The 21,612-nt window shown below is 51.2% G+C and overlaps 1 protein-coding gene across 1 annotated transcript in view; it reads right to left on the reverse strand.

Annotated features, from left to right (window-relative positions):
* Window positions 1-21,612, reverse strand: part of TMEM266 (transmembrane protein 266) — a gene marked incomplete at both ends in the record, with an annotated part of 90,785 nt that overhangs the window by 59,768 nt on the left and 9,405 nt on the right. The window contains 3 exons of the mRNA XM_080691666.1: window positions 16,332-16,520; window positions 20,508-20,563; window positions 20,669-20,773. Of these exons, the coding sequence (XP_080547792.1) occupies window positions 16,332-16,520; window positions 20,508-20,563; window positions 20,669-20,773 (350 nt within the window). The remainder of the gene's footprint in view (window positions 1-16,331; window positions 16,521-20,507; window positions 20,564-20,668; window positions 20,774-21,612) is intronic.

Genomic DNA, 21,612 nt, shown 5'->3' on the forward strand with positions numbered 1-21,612 from the left:
AGAGCACGTCCTCCAGCCATACACTCCTGGAACGGAAGCCTCCAGCCTTGACCTGCTTGCTGCTTTGGGACAGAAAGGCTGCTTTATGCCTCTGTTTAAAATATTCAAATGTCGGCTTCCCTTTTCTTTTGAAAAAGATACAGGTAGGTGTCACTTATGCTCTAAAGTTAGCCAGTGGCTGGCCTGGTCCTGATACCCGAGTCAGGTAGAGGGCCAGGCCCATGATACAACTCAGAAATGGAGCAGGGGAAGGTCTGGAAGTCACACGAATGCTGGAATCCACCTCGTGTTAGATAGATGGCTGTGATTGAAATAGGCAGAACCCCGTCTTCATGCCGTCTGTGTTCTATTAGGAGATGGAGGTCAAAAATTTAATAAGTTATGAGGTGCTACAAGCTGTAGGCACTGCAGGAAGAAAAGAAGAGATGGCAGAGGGATTGGATGGTGAAGGGTGAGTGGGCGGCTTCTTCTTCTTCTTCTTCTTCTTCTTCTTCTTCTTCTTCTTCTTCTTCTTCTCCTTCTTCTCCTTCTTCTCCTTCTTCTCCTTCTCCTTCTTCCTCTTCTTTTTTAGTGCTAGGGATTGAATTCAAGGCATTCTACCTCTGAGCTACATCCCTAGCCCTTTTTATTTTGAAACAGAGTCTCACTAAGTTGTGGAAAGCCTCGCTAAGTCACTGAGTCTGGCCGCAGACCTGCGAGCCTCCTGTCTCAGCCTCCCAAGCACTAGGACTACATGAATGTGCCACCATGCTTGGCGGAGTGGACATTTTATTATTATTTTCTTTTCTGTGGTACTGCAGGTGGAACCCAGGGATTTTCTACCTCCAGACTACACTCCCAGACCTATTTTATATATTTTTTGGAAATGGGGTCTCACTAAGTTGCTGAGAGCCTCACTAAGTAGCTGAGGCTGGCTTCAAACCTGTGCCATCCTCCTGTCTCAGCCTCCCAAGCACGGGGATTACAAGCGTGCGCCACCACGCCCGGCTTGAGTGGACATTTAAAATAAGATGGTCAGATAAAGTGCCCCTTGAGAAAGCTGAAGGGAACAAGGTACCCAGATATCCGGGGGAGAGTGGTCCAGGCATGGTTGAACTGCACAGTAAGTAAGACTGCTGATGTCAAGTTCCTCTTGTACAGTTAACACTAGAAGATCTGGCTCCAGGAGTGGGGCTGGGGGAAGACTGCCCTTCAGCAGTGGGCGTAGCTGCCACCCAGCGCAGATACTGCTGCCGTTGCCACTGTCCTGGACACAACCACCTCAGCATCCAGGGAGCAAAACTGAGCCTCCGTGCTCCGGGCCTGTTTCTATGTTCCTGCATCAGCTGAGTAGTGCTCCCCACCTATCCTCAGCCTTCAGCTACCAGCCCCATCTCAGCCCCATCTCAGCAGCTTCCTGCTGCCTGTCTTCAAGGCTGTCATTTGCATCATGCTCTGTGTGAACCCCCACCTCTCACCTCCAGTGGCCCCATGACATTGTCCAGGGCAGCAGCCTCCGTGGAAGCAGATGAGAGGAGACCGCCCTCTGAGGAACTGTGGTGCCCGTGGGAGCAGTGGGTGGTGTGGACATCTGCCTTAGGACAGGGAGGCATGAGTGGGGTGGGATCTGTGTCCAGGTCAGTGGTTCTCAGCTTGGGCTGTGACTAGACCAAAAGAGATTTTAAAATCCCACTGTGCCTGTGATCCCAGGACTTGGAAGACTAAAACAGGAGGACTGCAAGTTCAAGACCAGCCTTAGCAACTTAGCAAGACCCTCGGCAAGCTAGTGAGGTCCTGTTTCAAAACAAAAATAAATAAATAAATACATATAGAGCTAGGGGTGTAGCTCAGAGGTAGAATACCCCTGGGTTCAGTCCCCACATGCACACACAAAAACCCCAACACCGAGGCTGCACATCAGACCCCCTTAAACCACCTCCAGCGTGGGCCCCAGGCCTGAGCGTTCTGTAGCCACTTCAGGTGGTCCCATGATGCTCTGCGGGCCCCGTGGACCAGCGGCATCAGCATCATCTGCGAGCTCGCTGGCACTATGGAAGCTCATGTCTCTCCTATTCCCCTGTCATGGTTGGATAATGTCCCCTGAAGAGCTCATGGATTCATGTTCAGCGCTGATGCAATTAGGTCAGGAGGTTGTAATTTCATCAAACCTCATCAGTAGATAAATCCATTGTGATGGACTTACCATGGCCTTCCCAGGCCAGTTGGGTGTGGCCTGAGAAGGTGGGCCCTGGGGGTGTGGCCAGAGAAGGTGGGCCTGGGGGTGTGGCCTGAGAAGGTGGGCCTGGGGGTGTGGCCTGAGAAGGTGGGCCTGGGGGTGTGGCCTGAGAAGGTGGGCCTGGGGGTGTGGCCAGAGAAGGTGGGCCTGGGGGTGTGGCCTGAGAAGGTGGGCCTGGGGGTGTGGCCTGAGAAGGTGGGCCTGGGGGTGTGGCCAGAGAAGGTGGGCCTGGGGGTGTGGCCTGAGAAGGTGGGCCTGGGGGTGTGGCCTGAGAAGGTGGGCCTGGGGGTGTGGCCTGAGAAGGTGGGCCTGGGGGTGTGGCCTGAGAAGGTGGGCCTGGGGGTGTGGCCAGAGAAGGTGGGCCTGGGGGTGTGGCCTGAGAAGGTGGGCCTGGGGGTGTGGCCTGAGAAGGTGGGCCTGGGGGTGTGGCCTGAGAAGGTGGGCCTGGGGGTGTGGCCAGAGAAGGTGGGCCTGGGGGTGTGGCCTGAGAAGGTGGGCCTGGGGGTGTGGCCTGAGAAGGTGGGCCTGGGGGTGTGGCCTGAGAAGGTGGGCCTGGGGGTGTGGCCTGAGAAGGTGGGCCTGGGGGTGTGGCCTGAGAAGGTGGGCCTGGGGGTGTGGCCAGAGAAGGTGGGCCTGGGGGTGTGGCCTGAGAAGGTGGGCCTGGGGGTGTGGCCTGAGAAGGTGGGCCTGGGGGTGTGGCCTGAGAAGGTGGGCCTGGGGGTGTGGCCTGAGAAGGTGGGCCTGGGGGTGTGGCCTGAGAAGGTGGGCCCTGGGGGTGTGGCCAGAGAAGGTGGGCCTGGGGGTGTGGCCTGAGAAGGTGGGCCCTGGGGGTGTGGCCTGAGAAGGTGGGCCCTGGGGGTGTGGCCAGAGAAGGTGGGCCTGGGGGTGTGGCCTGAGAAGGTGGGCCCTTGATAGTGTGACCTTGGGACTCCCCTTTTGCTTGTTCTCTCTTTGCTTCAGGCCTCCATGGCCTGAGCACAGACCCTTGTTCTCTCCTCTCTGTTTCCCTTTGTGCCCCGAGCTCCGTAGACCCTGGCCTCACATGGACTGAACCCCAAATCTCTAAGAGACTGTGAGCAATAAATATTCCGTCCTCTCAGTTGTGTGGTCAGTTAGCTTATATCGGTGAGAATGTTGACTGTGGCACCCCCTGAATCAGAGGCCACATTTCAGTGGGACCCCCAGTGATGTGGATGACGGCTGCTGCTTTAGGAGGCACAGAGGTAGCACATCCCTCAAGGTACCGGGGCAGGTGAAAGGGGTTGGGGAGCAGGAGAGACGACATGTTGAAGGCAAGCAGGGCCCTAATGGCCCAGGGGAGGGGGAGCCCCAGCCCAGCTTTGTGTGTGCGAGGGGGGAGGCGAGACAAAGTAGGTTCAGGGCTTTGAGTTTCTTTCTTTTTCTTTCTTTCTTTCTTTTTTTTTTTTCTTTTTTTTCTTTGTGGTATTGGAGTTCCTGGAAGCCCTTCTACTTCTGGGCTACACTCCTAGACCTATTTTTTTTTTTTTTTTTGAAACAGGGTCTCTTAAGCCAGTGCGGCTGGGCTGGCTTCGAACCTGCGCGATCCTCCTGGCTCCGCCTCCCAAGCGTGGGGATTACAAGCGTGAGCTTTTGAGTTTCTTTTGAACAGCAGAGGTGCCCACCCAGGGCTGCACTACTGTAGCAGAAACAGAGCCCCCAAGGGTGGATGGGGGCGTGAGTGGTATGGCTGAAGTTTCAGGCTTTGTGGCCGGTCCCAGTTTGGAAATCTGCTAATAAAATTTAATGTGAAATTCAAATGACTCACAATCCTATGAGACTATGTCTTAGAAGTAAAATGGCGTGTGCCCAGTTTCCAAAGATCCTCAGGTGGTTAACTAGACTCAAGGGCCTTAATGAGCCACAAGGATAGTCAGCATTGGGGGTTTAAGTAGAGACCTCTGTGTTTTCGCTCCATCTACGGCCCTGGGGCTGGCTCTCAGGGAGATGTCATCCCTGGAATCGCCGCCAGAGGGCAGGCGTCTCCCTAGTTCCTCTCTCAGTGCCCACAGCAGAGAGAGGACAGCTCTGGGACTGGCTCTGGCTGCCAAGAACTGCAAATACCAACAGCCAGATGGCACTGCCTGGCAGGTGGGTGAGTTTTCTCCTGTGAAGTTCTGCCGGTGGCTCCTAAGGCTTCAGGGAAACCCTGCAAGGAAGGGGAGCTAAGTATCTTCACTGCCTCTAATCTATTCTTAGGTGCTGAATACAAATTTAAGAGAACTGGGCCTAGAATATGAAAACGAACTTTGGCAAATTTCTGATGGCTCTTCCATGGGAGGTGAGGTCCCGAGAGCCGCGCAGAAGGAGGCGGCTCAGGTCACTGCTCCGTCGGGCAGCGTTCCCAAGCCTGCCACAGAGTCAGCCCCATCATGCCAGGTGAGGGCTGGGCTTGCTCTCCTGGGGCCTGGACTCCCCCAACCCACAATCCGCTGCGACTGAGGCCACTACCAGGCTGGCAGAATGCGCGGTAGGGTAGGGGCAGCTGCGCCGACTCTCCTGCTATAGGATTTGGGGAGTGGATTGGTGTTGTATGAGGATGGTGGAGACCCTCCAGTTGTCCCAAGAGGAGCTCACAGGCAGCGGAGAATCATGGTGTGCCCAGAGGAGTGCACCAGAGAAAAGCATATTTTCCCGAGGCAGCCAGGCCAGCTTACTCTTTTGGCCCCTTAAGGAGATGAGCATCTGTCAAGTCCCCAAGGGCAGGAGCTGAGGGTCGGTGGGGACGCATCTGGAAGCTGTTTGGTAGCCGCAGCTGGAATGAAGCACTGAGCTCTGGGCTTCCCCACCCACCTCTAACTCTGAGACCAGGGGCCCGGCACTTTGTGACTACAGAACTCTCTAACAATTGATGAGAACAAAGGTTCTATACCTGAAAAATGCATAAGGCCACAACAAGAGATACACGGATCCTCAAATCTCATAAATGGATCATCTGAGAAAACCTGGGCTCCAGGTTAAAACCCTAGGATTGGATGGTCTGAGGTTCCTGTGCTCCATACGCTCCACTTCTATGATGCTAAACACCTGTGTCGTGGTGCCCTGGCTGCATCTGGTGATGGGTTTGATGGTCAGTACACATCCTGGGCCACACTTCACTTTTCTTTACAGTAAGCACTCCAGGTGATTAAAATATTGTGAAGAGGCTAACTAAAAGCTAACTTCTTTCATTGACTTGGGCTTAATTTTTGTTTTTTATTACTATTATTATTATTATTATATTTTTGGTGGTGGTACTGGGGATTGAACCCAGGGAAACTGTACCTCTGAACTACATCCCCATTCCACCTCCTTCTGTATTTTGAAACAGGATCTTTCTTTAGCTTGCTGAGGCTGGCCTCGAACCTGTAAGCCTCCTGTTTCAGCTTCCCACGTTCTAGGCTTACAGGCATGTACCACCACTCCTGGCTGTTTTCTGTTCTGAAACAGGGTCCCACAAAGTTGCCCAGGCTGGTGTCCAACTTGAATTGTCTTCCTGTTTTAGCCTCCCAACTACTGGGGTTACTTACAGGCTTAAGCCACCGCACCCAATTGTTTTATTGATTTAACAGACACCTATGTGGTTCGCACTCTCTGCCAGGAGCTGTTCTGAGCGCTTACAAATGTCAACTCAGCTCGTTGTTTAAAAAGTGAGCCCTTCTCTGCTGACATGGTGGGGGGAGCCAGACATTTCCATCTGTTTGGCTTTGGTGGCAACTAGTGTCTCCAAATCACAGCCCCATGTTGGCTGAAGGCTGGCTGCAGTCTTTGAGCCCGAGTTTCCTAATCCCCAGTTGGATAGCTCTACCTTTTGCAGGGGTGTTGTGAAGACCTGAAGTTTCAAAATAGCATATGCAAAACATAGCACGTTGCCTGCCATTTGTATCTACAACAATGGTGATTCAGCTCCGTGAGCATTAGAAAGGGAACTTATTATCTAACTCTGGGTGTTGACATCCATTCTATTTCACATCTAGTCATCATGTGCCCACTAAATGCCAGGCACTGTACTGGGCGTTTGTCCCCATGGAAACTGCAACCTCACAAGTGAACTCTGACTGTACAAGGAACTCCTCCTATCTTTACACCATGCTAGAAAACACTGCTCCCCCCCAAATAAAATAAAAAACCACCCCCCAAAAACAGAACAAGCAAACAGCAATACAACACAGAGCAAAGCAGGCGAGGCGAGTGAGCTCACACAGGTACAACTTCTTCAAAGAGACACAACCTTGACCCGTGACTACTGACCCAGTGCCACAGGGACACCCTTTCACTGAATGTCGGAAGTAGTTAGCTCGGTTTCTTCCTCGTTCTCCCAGGGAGAGCAAGAAAACAGTCGACCAGCTTCTCCTTTGTCCCCTGTACTCCTTTCTGAGAGGTGAGCCGTGGCACTGTGTGCAGACTCAGAAACAGGAGCACGCAGAGCGCTCCATGACGGAAGGAGGAGAGAGGTGACTCTCCCAGGCCCCTGGGGAGCTAAGTCAGTTGCAGTTTCCAGCCGGGCAGCTGGGGTTCTGCAATTGGAGCTCAAGGTTAGGCCTGCGCCTGGGGAGGCGGCGGAAGGGCTGTGTGCGGCTGGGGTTACCAGAGGCTGACATTTACTTGTCCGAGAATCTCACATTTCTCCCATCCTCAGAAATATCAGTTCTGGGAAAGACGGCAGGGTGTGGTGGCAGGAGCTCAGGGCCAGGAGGCAGGAGCTGTCGCTCCACTGGCCAGCCACTGAGGCCCCCTCTGGGCATATGTTGGCCAACCCAGGCCGGGGACTTGCTATCCCTACGTAGGGGACCAAAGGCTGTTGGACCAATGGCCCACGAGGCCCCCCCTATCTCTCTCTAGAATCCTCAGTTCTGGGAATTGGCCACAAGTCTGAGAATGTCCTTTGAGCTGCGCTTTGCAAGGGGACTGGATGATGTCGGCTTCCTGATGCAGTGGGAACATTCTTTAGGCATGCCCGCCTCTCCCCGCGGACTTGAGTAGGTGGTGGCTTTGTAACTCTTAGGCTGTCTCCCCTCCTCTTCGGCTGAAGTCTGGCTTTCAAGTGTCTTCACAGATGACTGGGGGCCCCAGCCCATCCCAGACGCTATAAGTTCAGATTGCTTTTCTTTGGGGACCTGGACTTAACTTGCAAACTTCCCTCACTTCCCTTCAGCAGTGCCCAGGAACCCTGTGCCCCACCCCAGGGTGGCCAGAGGCACTCTGCCGCCATCCAGTGGTCTTCCAAGGGCCGTACACTCCGTGCCTTGGAAGTAGGTGGCTATTTTCTGAGAAATCATGTATCTGTGAATTTATTGCCTTCTTAATCAGTGGGAAATCTTTGGGATTTATGGACTACTGTAAACTGAGATAAGATTTGCTTACCAGGGAAATATTTCTGATCTGAATTAAACCACCCTTGATTCCCTGGCTGGGGCATCGGGAGTCCTCTAGAAGCCTGACACGTCTAAGTTTGTTTGTGTTGGGGGCTGAAACAAAGGGGCATTCTACCTTTGAGCTAAGCCCCCATATCCTCCTTTTTTACGATACTGATAGGACCCAGGAGCATCGTGTCTCCAAGCTATATCCCTAGCCCTATTTTATTTATTTATTTTTTGATGGTGCTGGGGGTGGAACCCAGGGGCTTTTATACCTCTGGGCTATACTCCCGGGCTTATTTTATACTTTATTTGGAAACAGAGTCTTACTAAGTTTCTGAGAGCCTCACTAAGTAGCCGAGGCTGGCTTCAAACCTGTGCCATCCTCCTGTCTCAGCCTCCCAAGCACTGGGATTACAAGCATACGCCACCATGCCTGGTTTAGCCCTATTTTTTTTAAAGTATTTTTATTTTTGAAATAGGATCTCACTGAGTTGTGAAGGGTCTCACTAAGTAGCTGTAGCTAAGGCTGTCCGCAGACTGCGATCCTCTGGTCTCAGCCTCCCAAATGGGATTACAAGCATATATCACCAGGCCCAGCCACCCATCCCTTTTTAATCGTTTTTATTTTGAAGCAGGTTCTGACTAATTTGCTGAGGCTAGCCTCAAACTTGTGATCTTCCAGTCTCAGCCTTCTAAGTAATGAGGTTACAGGTATGCACCACCATGCCGGACTCGAGCCTTCTAAAATTAAAAAGCACGTCTTGGGGTTTGGAGGGTCAGCTTTGGGACATGGGCAGCTGGTACACTAAAAGAAGGGTGATGTTTTATTATAAACAAATCTTATTGGTATCAAGAAGGTGGGTTAATAAAGTTCCCTCTTCCTCCTTTGAGGGAGAAATAATGCACGGGATTTCATGTGGTTCAGACATCGCAGACTTCACCTGTGCAGGATGGTGGTTGGGGTGAACCTGCCTGTTAACACTGACTCCTGAAAGGCTTTTCCTTTTTCTACTAGGATGCCAAACTCTTACTGATGCTGGCATGTTCTGAGGCAAACCTTATTTATTTCTTTTAGATTAACTTTGTGGAGGGGGCATTTAGGGACAGTAGTGTGCAGTAATTTAGTGAGACCCTGTTGCATGTCCGCAAGGATGCTCAGAGATGGGCCAGCCATAGACATGGCCTTGGCGTGGTCATGAGAAGCGGGGTCGCTCCATGTGGCGCTCCCTCAACTCCACATTCCAGCAAGCAGCTGTCTCTCGGAACCAGGGCTTCCCCTGCTCTCCTAACATAGCACTGCCCATTCTCTCACCCAGTCATTCAAGTCATGCCCTTATCTAATCCACAGTCCACTTGTTCCGGGCCCCAAGGATCTGAGCCCTGCCTGAGGAGCACCCAGTTCAGTACTGGAGACATACTGGCAAAAGAGTAGACCCCTGGGTGTGCTGACAGGAGGGGGCAAGGGCCCTGGGAACCCTGAGGCCCTAGCCTGGTGGCATGGGGGGGGGGCGAAGACGCTGGCGGGTGTGGTCCTTCAGTTAGACATTGTGGGGAGAGAGAAGGATATTTCAGGGTAAGACTTAGTAGGCGTCTACCCTCCCTTCTCTTTGCCCTCAGCCTTTGCTTGCTGGCATGTCTAACATTACTTCAGTCCTTATTTAGAGATGTTTGCTATCTTGGGTCTGTCTTATTTTTCTAACCTGATATCTCAAAAATTATCCCCGTGCCCCCATGAGGTTGTCTTCCTCTGGCCGTGTAGTCCGGGCAAAAATGGGCTGTTAGTATCATCTCCAAGTATTAACACCCCCTTGTGTTTACCCAAGACCTACACCGCCTCCAAGTTCCTCTCTCTAGGGTCCCATCCCTGAACCTACAGATACCAATAATCATCTCATTGTAGTTGGGAAGCTGAGATAGGAGGATCACAGGTTTAAGGCCAGCAGTGTGTGGTAATTTAGTGAGACCCTGTTTCAAGACAAAAAAAAAATAAAATAGGCCTGGGAGTATAGCTCAGAGTAGAATGCTCTTGAATTCAGTCCTCATCCCCAGTGACACACACATATACACACACATAAATAAAAAAGGAAAGAAAGAAAGAAAGAAAAGAAAAAGAATTACCTTACTAATTGTACAATGTCTGCCATTTTTATTTTTGACCAAACCTCTCTCACCCACTCTTCCTTCACCGTCTCTTCACCAAGAAGAGAAGCCTGGTCCCTCCATGAGATCTGGGTCTCACTTGTGGACTGAGAATGACGGCTCTGCCCCACCTCCCCTTCACCATCTGCCACTCTCCCTCCTGTTGGGCTGCAGACATGGAAACTCTGGGCTTCCCTCAATTTTTCTGTTTTTTTTTTTTTTTTTGGCCCGGATTCTGCAAACCAACCAGACCTGAGTGTACTGCAGTTGGTTAAGGGAAAGCAGACACTCCAGTCTGCGCCCCGAGTCGGCCTCCTACCAACTCAATATCCCAAGGGTGGCCAGTGGTTCGGTGAGAAGCCATCTGTACCTCACTTTCCCACCATGGAGCGGAGGGGTGTCCAAAGCCAAAGGATGAGACCAAGGAACAAGAGCTCCGGTGACATGTAGACCCAAAGCCCTGGCATTGTCCAGCAGGACAGTGGACACAGGTCCAATGGCATCGGAGTGAGAGGATCAAGATGACTTATTGAAGAAAAAGACTAAGAGGGCAGATTTTCCCTAAATCAATGATTAGAAAGGATGAAGGAAACTGAGAGCTGATTCAGGGCTAAAGACTGTGAATGAAGCGTTGGCTCTCTTCAAGGTGGTGGTGCACTGTGGGTGATCATTCAAATCCACAACCCCCCTGTCCCATTGGGTAACGGCAATGTATCCTGGGAAATGACAGTTTCCTAGACTTGATTGGCCTACGGACTTGCCCATCTCCCTTTGCCATGTGACTCAATTCTAGCCAATGAGATTTGAGGCGAGAGCTGCTGGAAGCTTCTGGGAAAGTTCTTTGTTGCTCTCAAGAGAATGATGAGTAGCCATTCTTACCTGCCAGGCGTGAACGAGAAAGGATACATCCTGATTGGTGGAGGCAGCCCTCTTACAAACCATAAGGGCTCCTTAGGGTGTCAAGGTGAAGCCGCCAATGCGGTTGGCGACAGTAATGAGAAGAATCTGCCCTTGTTGACACTGTTCAGGCTCCAGACCAGCCTCAGAGCTGCCCTGGCTCTGGACTCCACATTACCCAGGCCAGTGAGTTGAGGCGGGTTTCTATTACAGACAGACCAAAGCCACCAGCTGATAGAGCTGCCAATCTTAGGTGGCAGAATGGCGCACGAGGAGATGTAAGGCAGGAGAGATGACAGAACGCCAGGCACGGGGGGGAGAAACCGCACTTGTCACCCAGGTTGTCGACGTAGAAGGGCTTTGTGACTGCCGAAGCTGGGGCTCGGACACCTCCTCTGCTCCCCCTTCTCTCCCCTGAGAACGGTTCCTCGATGGATATGCATGAAAGTTTTACGTTTTCAGTATGGAGGCGGGGAGGCGCATGGTTGTGGGGGACACGGTGAGGGAAAGGAATATGGCGTAGACAGCTTAGTGCCAGCACAGCTTCTTGGATTGAACTGGGGACCTGGGTGTAGAGAAGAAAAGGGCAGAAGCAAACAGGGAAAAAATAAAAAAAAAAAAAACCATCGAGCACATATGAATGTACCAAGTGTGTGTGTGTGTGTGTGTGTGTGTGTGTGTGTGTGTGTGTGTGTGTGTTTTACTGGGAATTGAACCCAGGGGCATTCTACCTCTGAGATACATCCTCATCCCTATTTTATATTTTATTTTGAAACAGGGTCTCACTAGGTTGCTGAGAGTCTATCTTGGTTGCAGAGGCCATCCTCAAGCCTGTGATCCTCCGGTCTCAGCCTCCTGAGTACTGGGATTATAGGCGTGAACCACCACCATGTTCAGCAAATGTATTGCTTTGGATCTCACTATGATTTATAATTACCACATACCAATAAAAGTCTTAATAAAGGGCACCAGAGCAAGGGGGAAGAGGAGGAACACAGATTCCAGGGCTGCTGGTGACTGACAGGCTTCATGTAGCTTCGGAGTGTTGGAGAACACTGGCTCCTGTCAAAGCAGGGAGGGGGCTTCTGGTCATCGTAAGCGAGCCTCAGCTTGTGCATGGTTCATTTTGGGCAGAGCAGATTTTAGATGGCCGGGGTAGGCAGGTTGTGGCTTCTTGGCCTGGATTTGAGTCCTGTCACTGAAAAGGCTATTTTAGTAATGACTTAGATGGAGACAAGAGCATTTCTTCTCTCAGATATGCAGTCGGCTCAGAGGCAGCAGAATAGATGGATGTATAGACACTTGTCAGGATTCAGAAGCATTTTGGGGATCCCTGTGAAGATGTCCAGGAAGCAGAAGGATAGAAGTTGGGAGCTGGACAGAGAGACCCGGGCTAGAAGCATGACCTGAACGTTGAGAGCCGAAGGATACTAATTTAAGCTAAGGGAATGGATGAAGTTACCCTTCACGTAGAACAAGTGAAAATGGCCAAAGGCAGAAAAGGAAGATTCCTGCCACTTAAAGAACAACAGAGGAAAAACAGTTTTTCAAAGGCGTAGCAGGAATCAGGCATGGTGGTGCACTCCTGTAATCCCAGTACTTGGGAGGCTGAGACAGGAGGATGGCAGGTTTGTGGTCATCCCTGGGTAGCATAAGATCCTGTTTCAAAGTGAAAAATAAAATAGGGCTGGGATTATAGCTCAGAGGTAGAGCACCTACCTCCTGGTTCAATCCCCAGTACCACAAAAGAAAAAAAGAGGGAGGCGTGGCTGCTGCCGATTTCCAGTGCTGGACAGAGAGAGGCTAGTATAAGGATCCTTGCAGCCACGAGGTGGTGAATGCTGTTGAGGGGAGCGGTTCCCCTGGCCCGGGTGAGGTTGAAGCTGGAGGGAGCAGACTGAGGAATGGATGGGGTGGGGGCTGGAGACGGTTGATGGTAGGCGCCCATGAGATCTGCAAGAAGTTTGGCTGCAAAGAGGAAGAGAGGTGGTGGTGGCCAATGGGGACATGGCGTTGAGGAGTGATGGAGAAGGGGGAGGCTGAAACCAGAGCCCCGGAGATGAGACTGTGCCTGGAAGGGAGGGACTGGGGCTGCTATGCAGCCCACCTGTGGCTGTTTCTACCTTCAGGGGGACGGGTCCATCTGCGGAAGGCAAGAGGGACGGCCTGGAATCGGAGTGACAGGGAGCAGCTGTGGAGTCTCCAGCACCACAGAGGGGGGACTCGGGCCCATGGAGGCTCAGAACCTCGGGTCTGGGAGGTGCCGGTGCGCCCCGCTGTCCGGTTCCTGCCTGGGCTCCGATGGTAGAGGTGAGGAGAGTTAAGATGGCAGACAGTTCTGCAGCGTGGGCCCTGCCAGCAGGTAGATCAGGATGGAGGAAAGTCACAGAGCTTGACCAGGCGGCTCCTCGCCTGTGCCGGGGGCTCGGCCCCTCCCCACTCACCCCATGGCGCTCCTGTGGACAGAGGGGGAAGCACCGGAGCACCTCGCACAGCTTGGATGGCTACTGCTCCCCAGAGTAGAGGACAAGTGTCAGTGAAGACTTAGGAAAAGGGAGCTTTGCACCATGGCTACAAAGGGAAAACGGTGTAGTCCTTGTGATCCAACAATCCACTTCTGGGTGCACACCGCAAAGAACTGCAAGCAGGTTCTCAAAGAGAGACGCGTGCACATTTATTCATGGCAGTGTCACGCACAGTAGGTAAAATGTAGAAGCCAGGCAAGGGTCCATTGATGGTAAAGCCAAAGGTGGTATTTGTAGACAGTGGAATATTTTATTCACCCTTAAAAAGTAAGGATATTCTGACCCATGCTATAATGGGGATGAACTCTGGGGATATTTTTCTCATTGAAATAATCCAGTCACCAAAAGGCAGATATTACACGATTTTATGTGTGTGAATAAGATAACTGGAGAACTCACACTCAACGACAGAAAGCAGAATGCTGGATGACGGGGGCCAGAGGAGGGGGACTGGGAGTCATGGCTTAGTGGACATAGAGCTTCTCTTTTGCAAGCGGATAAGAGTTCTGGAGACAGGTGGCAATGATATAATTGCACAGCACTAACAGATGTAACATCACTGAAGCACACACCGGAAAATGGTTAAGGTGGTAAATTTTATGTTATGTGCATTTAACCACAATTTGAAAAATAAATTTTTTAAAGCACACTGAAAAGTTAAAGGCCTTTGTTCAACAGGATAGCCTCGCCACAGCATCGCATGTGCAATGGAGGGTACCCGCAGGTAGGGTCATGACACCATAAAGGGCCCGGGTGACACATGGGAACCCGATGTGCTGGCTGGGTTGGGGCCAGAACACGGGCTGTTTCCATCTCTGTGCCTGTGTGACCTGGAGCAGGCTCCTTGCACCCTGGCCCTGCTGTCCTGTTGGGGTACTTAGAATCCTGGCCTTTCTCAGGTCTCCTCCAGCTCCAGCAGTATCAGAGTCTGGGAGCCTTCAAAGCAAAAGGTGACTGTCCCGGAGCTCGAGGGACAGCAGGGCGGCCGAGTCCAGGGCGCCTTCTCCAAGGCTTCCCAGGGCTTCACTTCCCACAGAAGAGATTCTCTCCTGTCTAGAGCACTCCCCTTAGTAGGAAGAGGTGCTATTGACAGATTTAGCTCAAGCTCACTGTAAGAGGGGATCTTCATTCTGGTCTACACTGCTTCTGAAAGGGCAGGGCCCGAGACTGGGGAAGGCCCAGGACACGTGGGAGGAGCCAGGAACTTGTGAAGAGGCAGCGCCACTCCCCGCGGGGCTGCTTCTGACTGCTCCGTTCCCCTGGCTGCTGTCCCATGCCTGCTCTTCCTTCCTCCGGAGGCCTGCTGGCTGCCAACGGGGCCCCAGCTGAGTGCTCCGGCAGAGAGGCAAGTCCCTGCAAGGGCTGCTTCCTATGGACCCCACGGGAGCAGCATTCCTGTGCACACCTGGAGATGCGAGTCAAATCAAGGCCTCTGCGCTGCGGGCGCTCCATTTGTATTCTCAGGATGCTCACCTCATTTATATTCTGGCTGATTGGAAGAAACCCTTGCAGAGCCCCAGTTCAAAAGCAAACCGAAGTGTCGAGCAAGGCCTGTGATAGATAGCCTTGGCTTTGCAGTTCGGGCTGGAGGGCTCTGCTCACATCAGGGCACCTCTGGAAGGCGGCACACCCTCAGTGGAACGCCCACAGTGCAGCAACAGCCACAGGGTGCAGGTGTGGACATTGTTCCAGACCAGAATCCTTAGAGGTGTCCCCACCTCCCTCCAATGCCCTTTATAGACATGCAAAGGACTCCAGGTAGGCTCAGACCAGTCAGGAGCTAGGGGGTGCACTACTGCATCTGACCACCAGAGGGTAGTGACACAGTGACTTACTGGGCGCTCAGAGAAGGACCCACTGGATAAGCCATTGAGAACAGAAACTACATTTCTGTAGTTTCTGTATAGGGCTGCAGCAGAGCACTGAGCCGAGTGCCTGGCCCCCTAAGCACCATGCCCTGTGTGTGCTACTGCGCATGCAGCACATTCGGGAAGCTGGCGCTGGCTCCCGGGCCTCCAGGACTCAGTTTCTGTGGGAAGGGGAAAGACTCCCCCTTGTCTTCAGACATGTCCCTCAGCGGTCTCCTGCCTGCCTGCCTGTCCTTTTCTTCTAGTGTCCTGCTGATTTTGTGCACAGTACTTGGGAAATTATATTTTCAGAGAAAGCCACTGGGGTGTTGTTTCTGCAAAAGAAGGTACAGGCTCTCACAATTGTTAGGTGATTTATCTGGGGGTCGGGGAGCTCCTTCAGGAACCCAGCACAGGGAATGCAATCTCTGTAAACTTAGCTTTCACTAAGGCTTCTTGTTGCTTCTAAAATACCTGACAGTTCTTTGCTTTTGCAATTAAAGCAGCTAGCAGGTCCTGCGCTCCTGACCAGGGTTTCCCAGAGCAGGGCTTGGGAAAGCCCCGTGTGGATCATGACTCTGAGCTGCTGTGTGACCCCGGGGCTTGTTCTTGCCTTTCTCTGGCCTTCAACCCTCCACTCTGTAACTGCTGTGAACTAGGGTATCAGACTGGTACATCGGCCCTCTTCCATCCAGTTGGAACTCTGCCACCCGCTTGCAGACAGTATGCGTGCAAGACAGACCAGGCTAATGAGAAGTTAGCTGGGAAACAAAGGTGGCTGATCTGATTGACACGCTTAATATAGGGAGATCAGGCCGACTTCTCAGAATTAGGGGCTAGGACCCGCCCTCACCCCCACGCCCCCCCGCCGGTCCTGGCTGGGATGGAGGGAGCAAATGTCTGCCAAGTTCTGAGCTGAGTTCTAGACATTCTCACATTCTAAGCATGTTCCTGCATGCAAGGAGCTTTGCTTAGTAAAGAGTGCACGCAGTTCCAGACCCAAGCATCCCGAATGGGCTCTGTGACCTTGGGCGAATCCCTGTGGGTCTCCAGTTTCCCAGATGTTCAGAGGGGGAGTTGGATGAGCCATTAAAGTTTGCTTCTGCTCCCAGACATATGATTCTCTGAGTCCCAAGCAAACATCATGTCAGACATAAGAGGTTGTCTAGCAATATTTTCTGTGCCCAAAGCCTTTTCCTGAGGAAATAATGCCTGATCAGGAAAAGGGCCTGCATGGCCTGACGTCACCTCTGGCTCCGCTACACAGCGTCTCTCTGCTCTGCCTCCTGGGAGGGGCTCATGGGGACCCAGGGACCGGTGCAGGAGAGTCCTTGGCGACACCAGCACCTACCCTTCTCTTTGGTACTCTTCGTCCAGATTTGACAGCAGCTGCGAGCCAGCCATGGAGAGGTCGACGGCGGCCAGGGGCAAGTCCCGATAGGCGAACGTCCCCAGCTGTGCGGGCACCATGCTCTTGGATTCTTCATCTACTTGTTGGGAGATGACCTCGACTTCAGAGATTCCTCCTTCAATGGCAGGCCTGAGTTGGAGAGCAGGAATGGCAGAAAAGCGTTAGCCCCCAGAACTAAAATGTTTATTCTGTTCCAGGAGAGGAGAGTGGAGACACCTGAATCTATGCTGTGCTGGTGCAGGGCAAGGTTGCCATTCTCACACCAGGTTCCCAAGGACTAGGCCAAGGCCCTGACCAGTCCCGAGAGGAGGACCTGCTCAGATCTGAACCCATGAGCTTTGGGGGAAGGTCCTTTATCAGCAGTGGTAAAGACCCCAGTAATAACTCTGCCGGCCAGTAAAACCATGGCAGAGATTTTTAGGATGCTGGATCACTGCATTTTGTATTGGAGTAATCTTTAAAATTCTTAATGGGATAAATGGCCCATGCCTGTAATCCTAATGCTTGGGAGGCTGAGATAGGAGGATCGCAGGTTGAAGACCAGACTTGGCAACTTACTGAGACCCTGGTTCAAAATAATAATAATAATAATAATAATAATAATAATAATAATAAACAAAAAAAGACTGGCTATATGGTTCTGATGTAAAATACCCTTGGGTTCAGTACCAGTACCAAAATAAAATTAAAACAGGGCTGGGGGTAAGGCCCAGGAATGACCCTGGGTTCAACTCTCAATATTACAGAACAAGTAATAAAACAATAAAAAGGAGCCAGGAATGATGGCACTTACTTGTAATCCCAGTACTTGGGAGGCTGAGACAGGAGGGATGTAGGTTCAAAGCTACCCTTAGCAACTCAGTGAGGATCAGATCAACTTAGTGAGATCCTGGAGGTATAGCTCAAAGGTAGAATGCCCCTGGGCTGAATCCTCATTATCCTCCCCCACAAAAAAATTCATGGGGCTATTTGTGAAGATCCTTTAAAATGTTTCTATTATCTGTACCACAATAGAGAAAGAACTGGGGAACCTCGTGGGTCTTGAGGGGGTAGGGATGGGAGGGCCAGGTACTGCAGGGGTGGCAGTGCCCTTCCTCCCTGAAGGCTGGGAGTAGGAAACAGGGGTTACCCAATCAAATGTCTGAGGAGCTCTGGGTATCTCATGTTGCTGTCAGGCTCACCTTTGGTGCTGCAGACAACCTGCAACCTCTGACGTCATAGGAAGCCTCAGCCAGGGCTGGCACCACCTCCCGACGCACCTGTAGGTATGTTGCAGGTCACGGAGGCTGTTTGGTCAGCCACTGTCTATGTAGAGGGACAGCACACACTCTGTGGTGCCAAGCACTAGCAGTGACCCCGCTGAGAGATGTGGGCCCAGGTAATTTTGCCTTCACTTCCTGGGGTGCCATTTTTGGTCCCACCAACACATCTCTGACCTTGTTTCATCCTGTAGAATCTAAGGTACTGGGTCTTATGCATCTGGCCATAACAAGAGTTAGAAAAGTACTATGAATGGAGAGGAGTAAAAATTAACTTTTTTGTGTTTGGTACTGAGATTCGAACCCAGGGGCATTCTACCACTGAACGATACCCCCCAGCCCTTTTTCGCTTTTTTTTTTTTTTGAAATAGGGTCTTGTAGCTGGGCACAGCGGTCCATGCCCGTAATCCCAGTACTTAAGAGACTGAGACAGGCAAATGGCAGTTTTGAGGACAGCCTCAGCAAGGTGTGACTCTCATCAACCTAGCATGATACTATTTCAAAAAAAGCAAAAGTAAACAAGAGGGACTAGGGTTACAGCTTGGAGCTAGAATACCCCTAGGTTCAATCCCCAGTACCAAACCATAAAGAAAAAGAAAAGGAATAGGATCTTGCTAAGTTGATGAGGCTGGCCTTGAACCTGCGATCTTCCTGTGTCAGACTCCCAAGTACTAGGATTATAGGTGTGTGCCACTGTGCCTGGCTAATGATCGATATCTGAGGGAACATGAAGGTCAGGGCCCAGGGTAATGTGAGACCAGTTTCGGCACAGAGGTGGCAGCCCTGTCTGCTTTACACTGTTCCTGGGCTCTAGTGCCAGCTCTAATATCTCCTTCAGTGGGATCCTCCTGGGCCTTAGTTCCTCCAACCGAAACATGATGAAGTAAAATAGAGCTTTCCTGAGCGTCACTCCCTTTTACATGGTCTGAGAAACACGGATCAGGTGGAGAGCCAGGAGCAATAATCCCTGCCACTTGGAAAGGGAACGCGAAATCCTAAACCTTTCACCCGCTACTGACACCTAACCAAAACCACGCACAGAGCTATCCAGGACACTCAGAGATAAATTTATTTACCTCTCTTTTTCTTGGACCACCTGGAGAGGGGATGGAAGGGCAGGACTTTGAATGTCACAGTGGGCTGCCTAGAATACCTGAATCCACCTGCTAATTCCCAATGCCCCAACTCTTTCACGGGCCTTGTTTAAACCTTTGCTTTTTGCTACCTGTCAAGCACAGATAATAGTACTCATCACTGTGTGACATTTGCAAAATGACTCAAGATCTTTAGACTGAACAGTCATAGGATGTGCGGCTTCTCTGTTTCTCAACAACTGATATAAAAGTGTGGGTGTCTCACGGTGGGGAATCCCAGCTCCTCCAGATGTTTCCAAAAAAGTGGCTGCTAGGTCGAATCTTTTCTTCAAGGTGCTACAAGGAAACTATGGCTTTTTGAACCGAACAAACAGCTCACTGATCAATAAGGCAGGCTGGAGTACGTTTCTGAGATGAACAGGATATGGCTCCAAGAGGCCTGGAACAAATTCCTTCTGCCTTCCTAAGTTTCTTGCCCTTCATTCTCCTTCTGCCAATGGTCAGAGTGGCTCAGCCCCATCTCTAGCCACAGGGCTGTCTCAGCAGAGAGATGAGACGTCCTTTGGTGGGAATGAAGATCCCACTGTTCACGATCTTGGGTATAAGGCACAGTGTAGAAGACAAAATGTGCTAATGGCTCCGGTGTGTGTGTGTGTGTGTGTGTGTGTGTGTGTTTTGGTACAGGGGATTGTTGAATCCAGGGGCATTCCACCTCTGAGATATACTCCTAGCCCTTTTTATTTTTTATTTTGAAACACGGTCTTGCTAGGTTGTTGAGCATCTCACTAAGTCGATGGACTGGCCTCCAACCCGCCATCCTCCTGTCTCAGCCGCCCGGGTACTGGGGTTACAGGTGTGCACCCCCATGCCTGGCTAATGGCTCTGTTCTTGCCCCCTTCTTGAATCCAGCCTTTTGTCGTGTGACTTTACAGCCTGTCCCGTCAAAGGAAGAGTATCTTTCCCAACATTTGATTCTGGGTTCAGTCCTGTGACTTGTGGCCAGTGGGATGGTAGCAGGCAGGCCACCAGCAGAGGCATGCGCCTCTCCCTGAACTCTTGTGCCTCCAATACCACCAGTAGATGGTGACCGGCCCAGCCTACTGGAGGGTGAAACTGACCTTAAATCAGCTGACAGCCAGCCCAGCTCCACATCGGCGGAGGATGAGCCCAAGCAAGATGAGAGGCATCTAGCTGGTCACCCCAGGCATGCTAGGGAGGAACCTTTATTGTTGTATTCCGCTGAGGCTGGTTGTCACTCAGCAGTCCTGTGGCCACAGATAATGGATTCATGCTCCAGATGGCTGGGCAGCCAGGCTCATCGCTAGAGGGGCCAGGACTGTGTGGCATAATAGAAGGAGAGTACTTCTCATGTTAGTGGTTTTACAATCGAGCGGCAAAGCACAAAATAAATTACCCTTGGGTCACGTACCAAGCTGGTGCTTGGTAAGAGGAAGCGGCTGATCCACATGGTGTCTTAGTTTGGGAATCTGGAAGCAATTCTCCTCGAAGAGCTGAATTGCTGGCCTTAGAAACCCCTCTCATGATTTCTACGATTCCTTGTGATTCCCATTTCGTGACTTCGCTCTAAGCATTTCCTAACCTTGTGTTGACTCTCGCTTTTGAAGGGTCCCCCTGACCCCCATATTTTGTGAACTCCTGCTAAAGTGAATGTATGCAGAGGTTGCCTGATTAGAAGATACTTGGCACATGGGAGATTCACAGTAGCGCTCCGGGTCCAGAGGGCGGGCCCCAGGGGTACTCACTGTGCATCGGTCATGTTGAAAGATGCAACCAGAGACGTGGGTTTTCTTGGTGTCTCCTAGGGCTCAGCTGTAATGACACTGGCTGTCAGCGTTTCCAAGTGTGGATTCTATAATTCACATACAAAAGTAGTGCCCTGAAAACAAAAATAAAAGCGTATTACCTTCAGATGCCAAATCTGAAAGTCATCCCCAAACACGAGACCTTGGAACTTTTTCCATACAGCACTCTTATTCTTATCCCTGTTAAACAGATTATTCCAATAATTCTGTAGAGGGGTAACAGGGTAATAATGGATATAGTTTTCCTTTTTCTTTCTTTTTTTGTGGTACTGGGGATTGAGCCCAGGGGCACTGTACCTTCAAGCTACACCCTCAGTCCTTTTTATTCTTTATTTTGAAATAGGGCCTGGCTAGGTTCCTGATGGTCTCACCAAGTTACCGAGGCTGGCTTTGAACCTGCGATCCTCCTGTCACAGCCTTTCAAGTACAGGGATTATAGTTGTGCACCACGGCGCTGTGTTTTTTCTGGTGTTGTATCCACAGCTCTTTCCACTAAGCTCCTATGCTCATAACGCCCAGCACAGACTGTAGTTCAGTCTCTCTATTCTCCTAGGTTTTAATCTCCTTTTTTCAATTAGATCTTCAATTTGAAAGTAAGTAGGGCAAGGCGGTTAAGAGGAAAGGCCCTGGGCCAGAGCCACCTCCCTCCTCTGTCCCGAACTCCCATCTAGAAAGTGAGGGCACCACTGTGATCAACTGGAAGATGCGATGTAAGACACGTAGACAGTGCCTAGCAGACAGTAAGAACTACGCGAGTGCTGGCTTTTGTTATCGTCATTGCATATTTTATAAATTAAAACTGCAAGCAGGACAGGTCGTACACAGCTGTAACCCCAGTACTTGGGAGACTGAGAAGGGAAGGTCACAGATTCAAGGCCAGCCTCAGCTACTTAGCTAGACCTTGTTTTCACCTGTCCCCTAAAGAGGTAGAGTGTCCCTGGGTTCAGTCCCCAGGACTATACAAAACAAACATAAAATACTGCACGTTCTGTTAAACCTGAGCGCGTAATATGAGACTTCCTCCTAAATTCGGCCTACGTAAACA

The sequence above is a fragment of the Muscardinus avellanarius genome (genome assembly GCF_963383645.1).
Source record: "Muscardinus avellanarius genome assembly, chromosome: 3".
NCBI lineage: Eukaryota > Metazoa > Chordata > Mammalia > Rodentia > Gliridae > Muscardinus > Muscardinus avellanarius.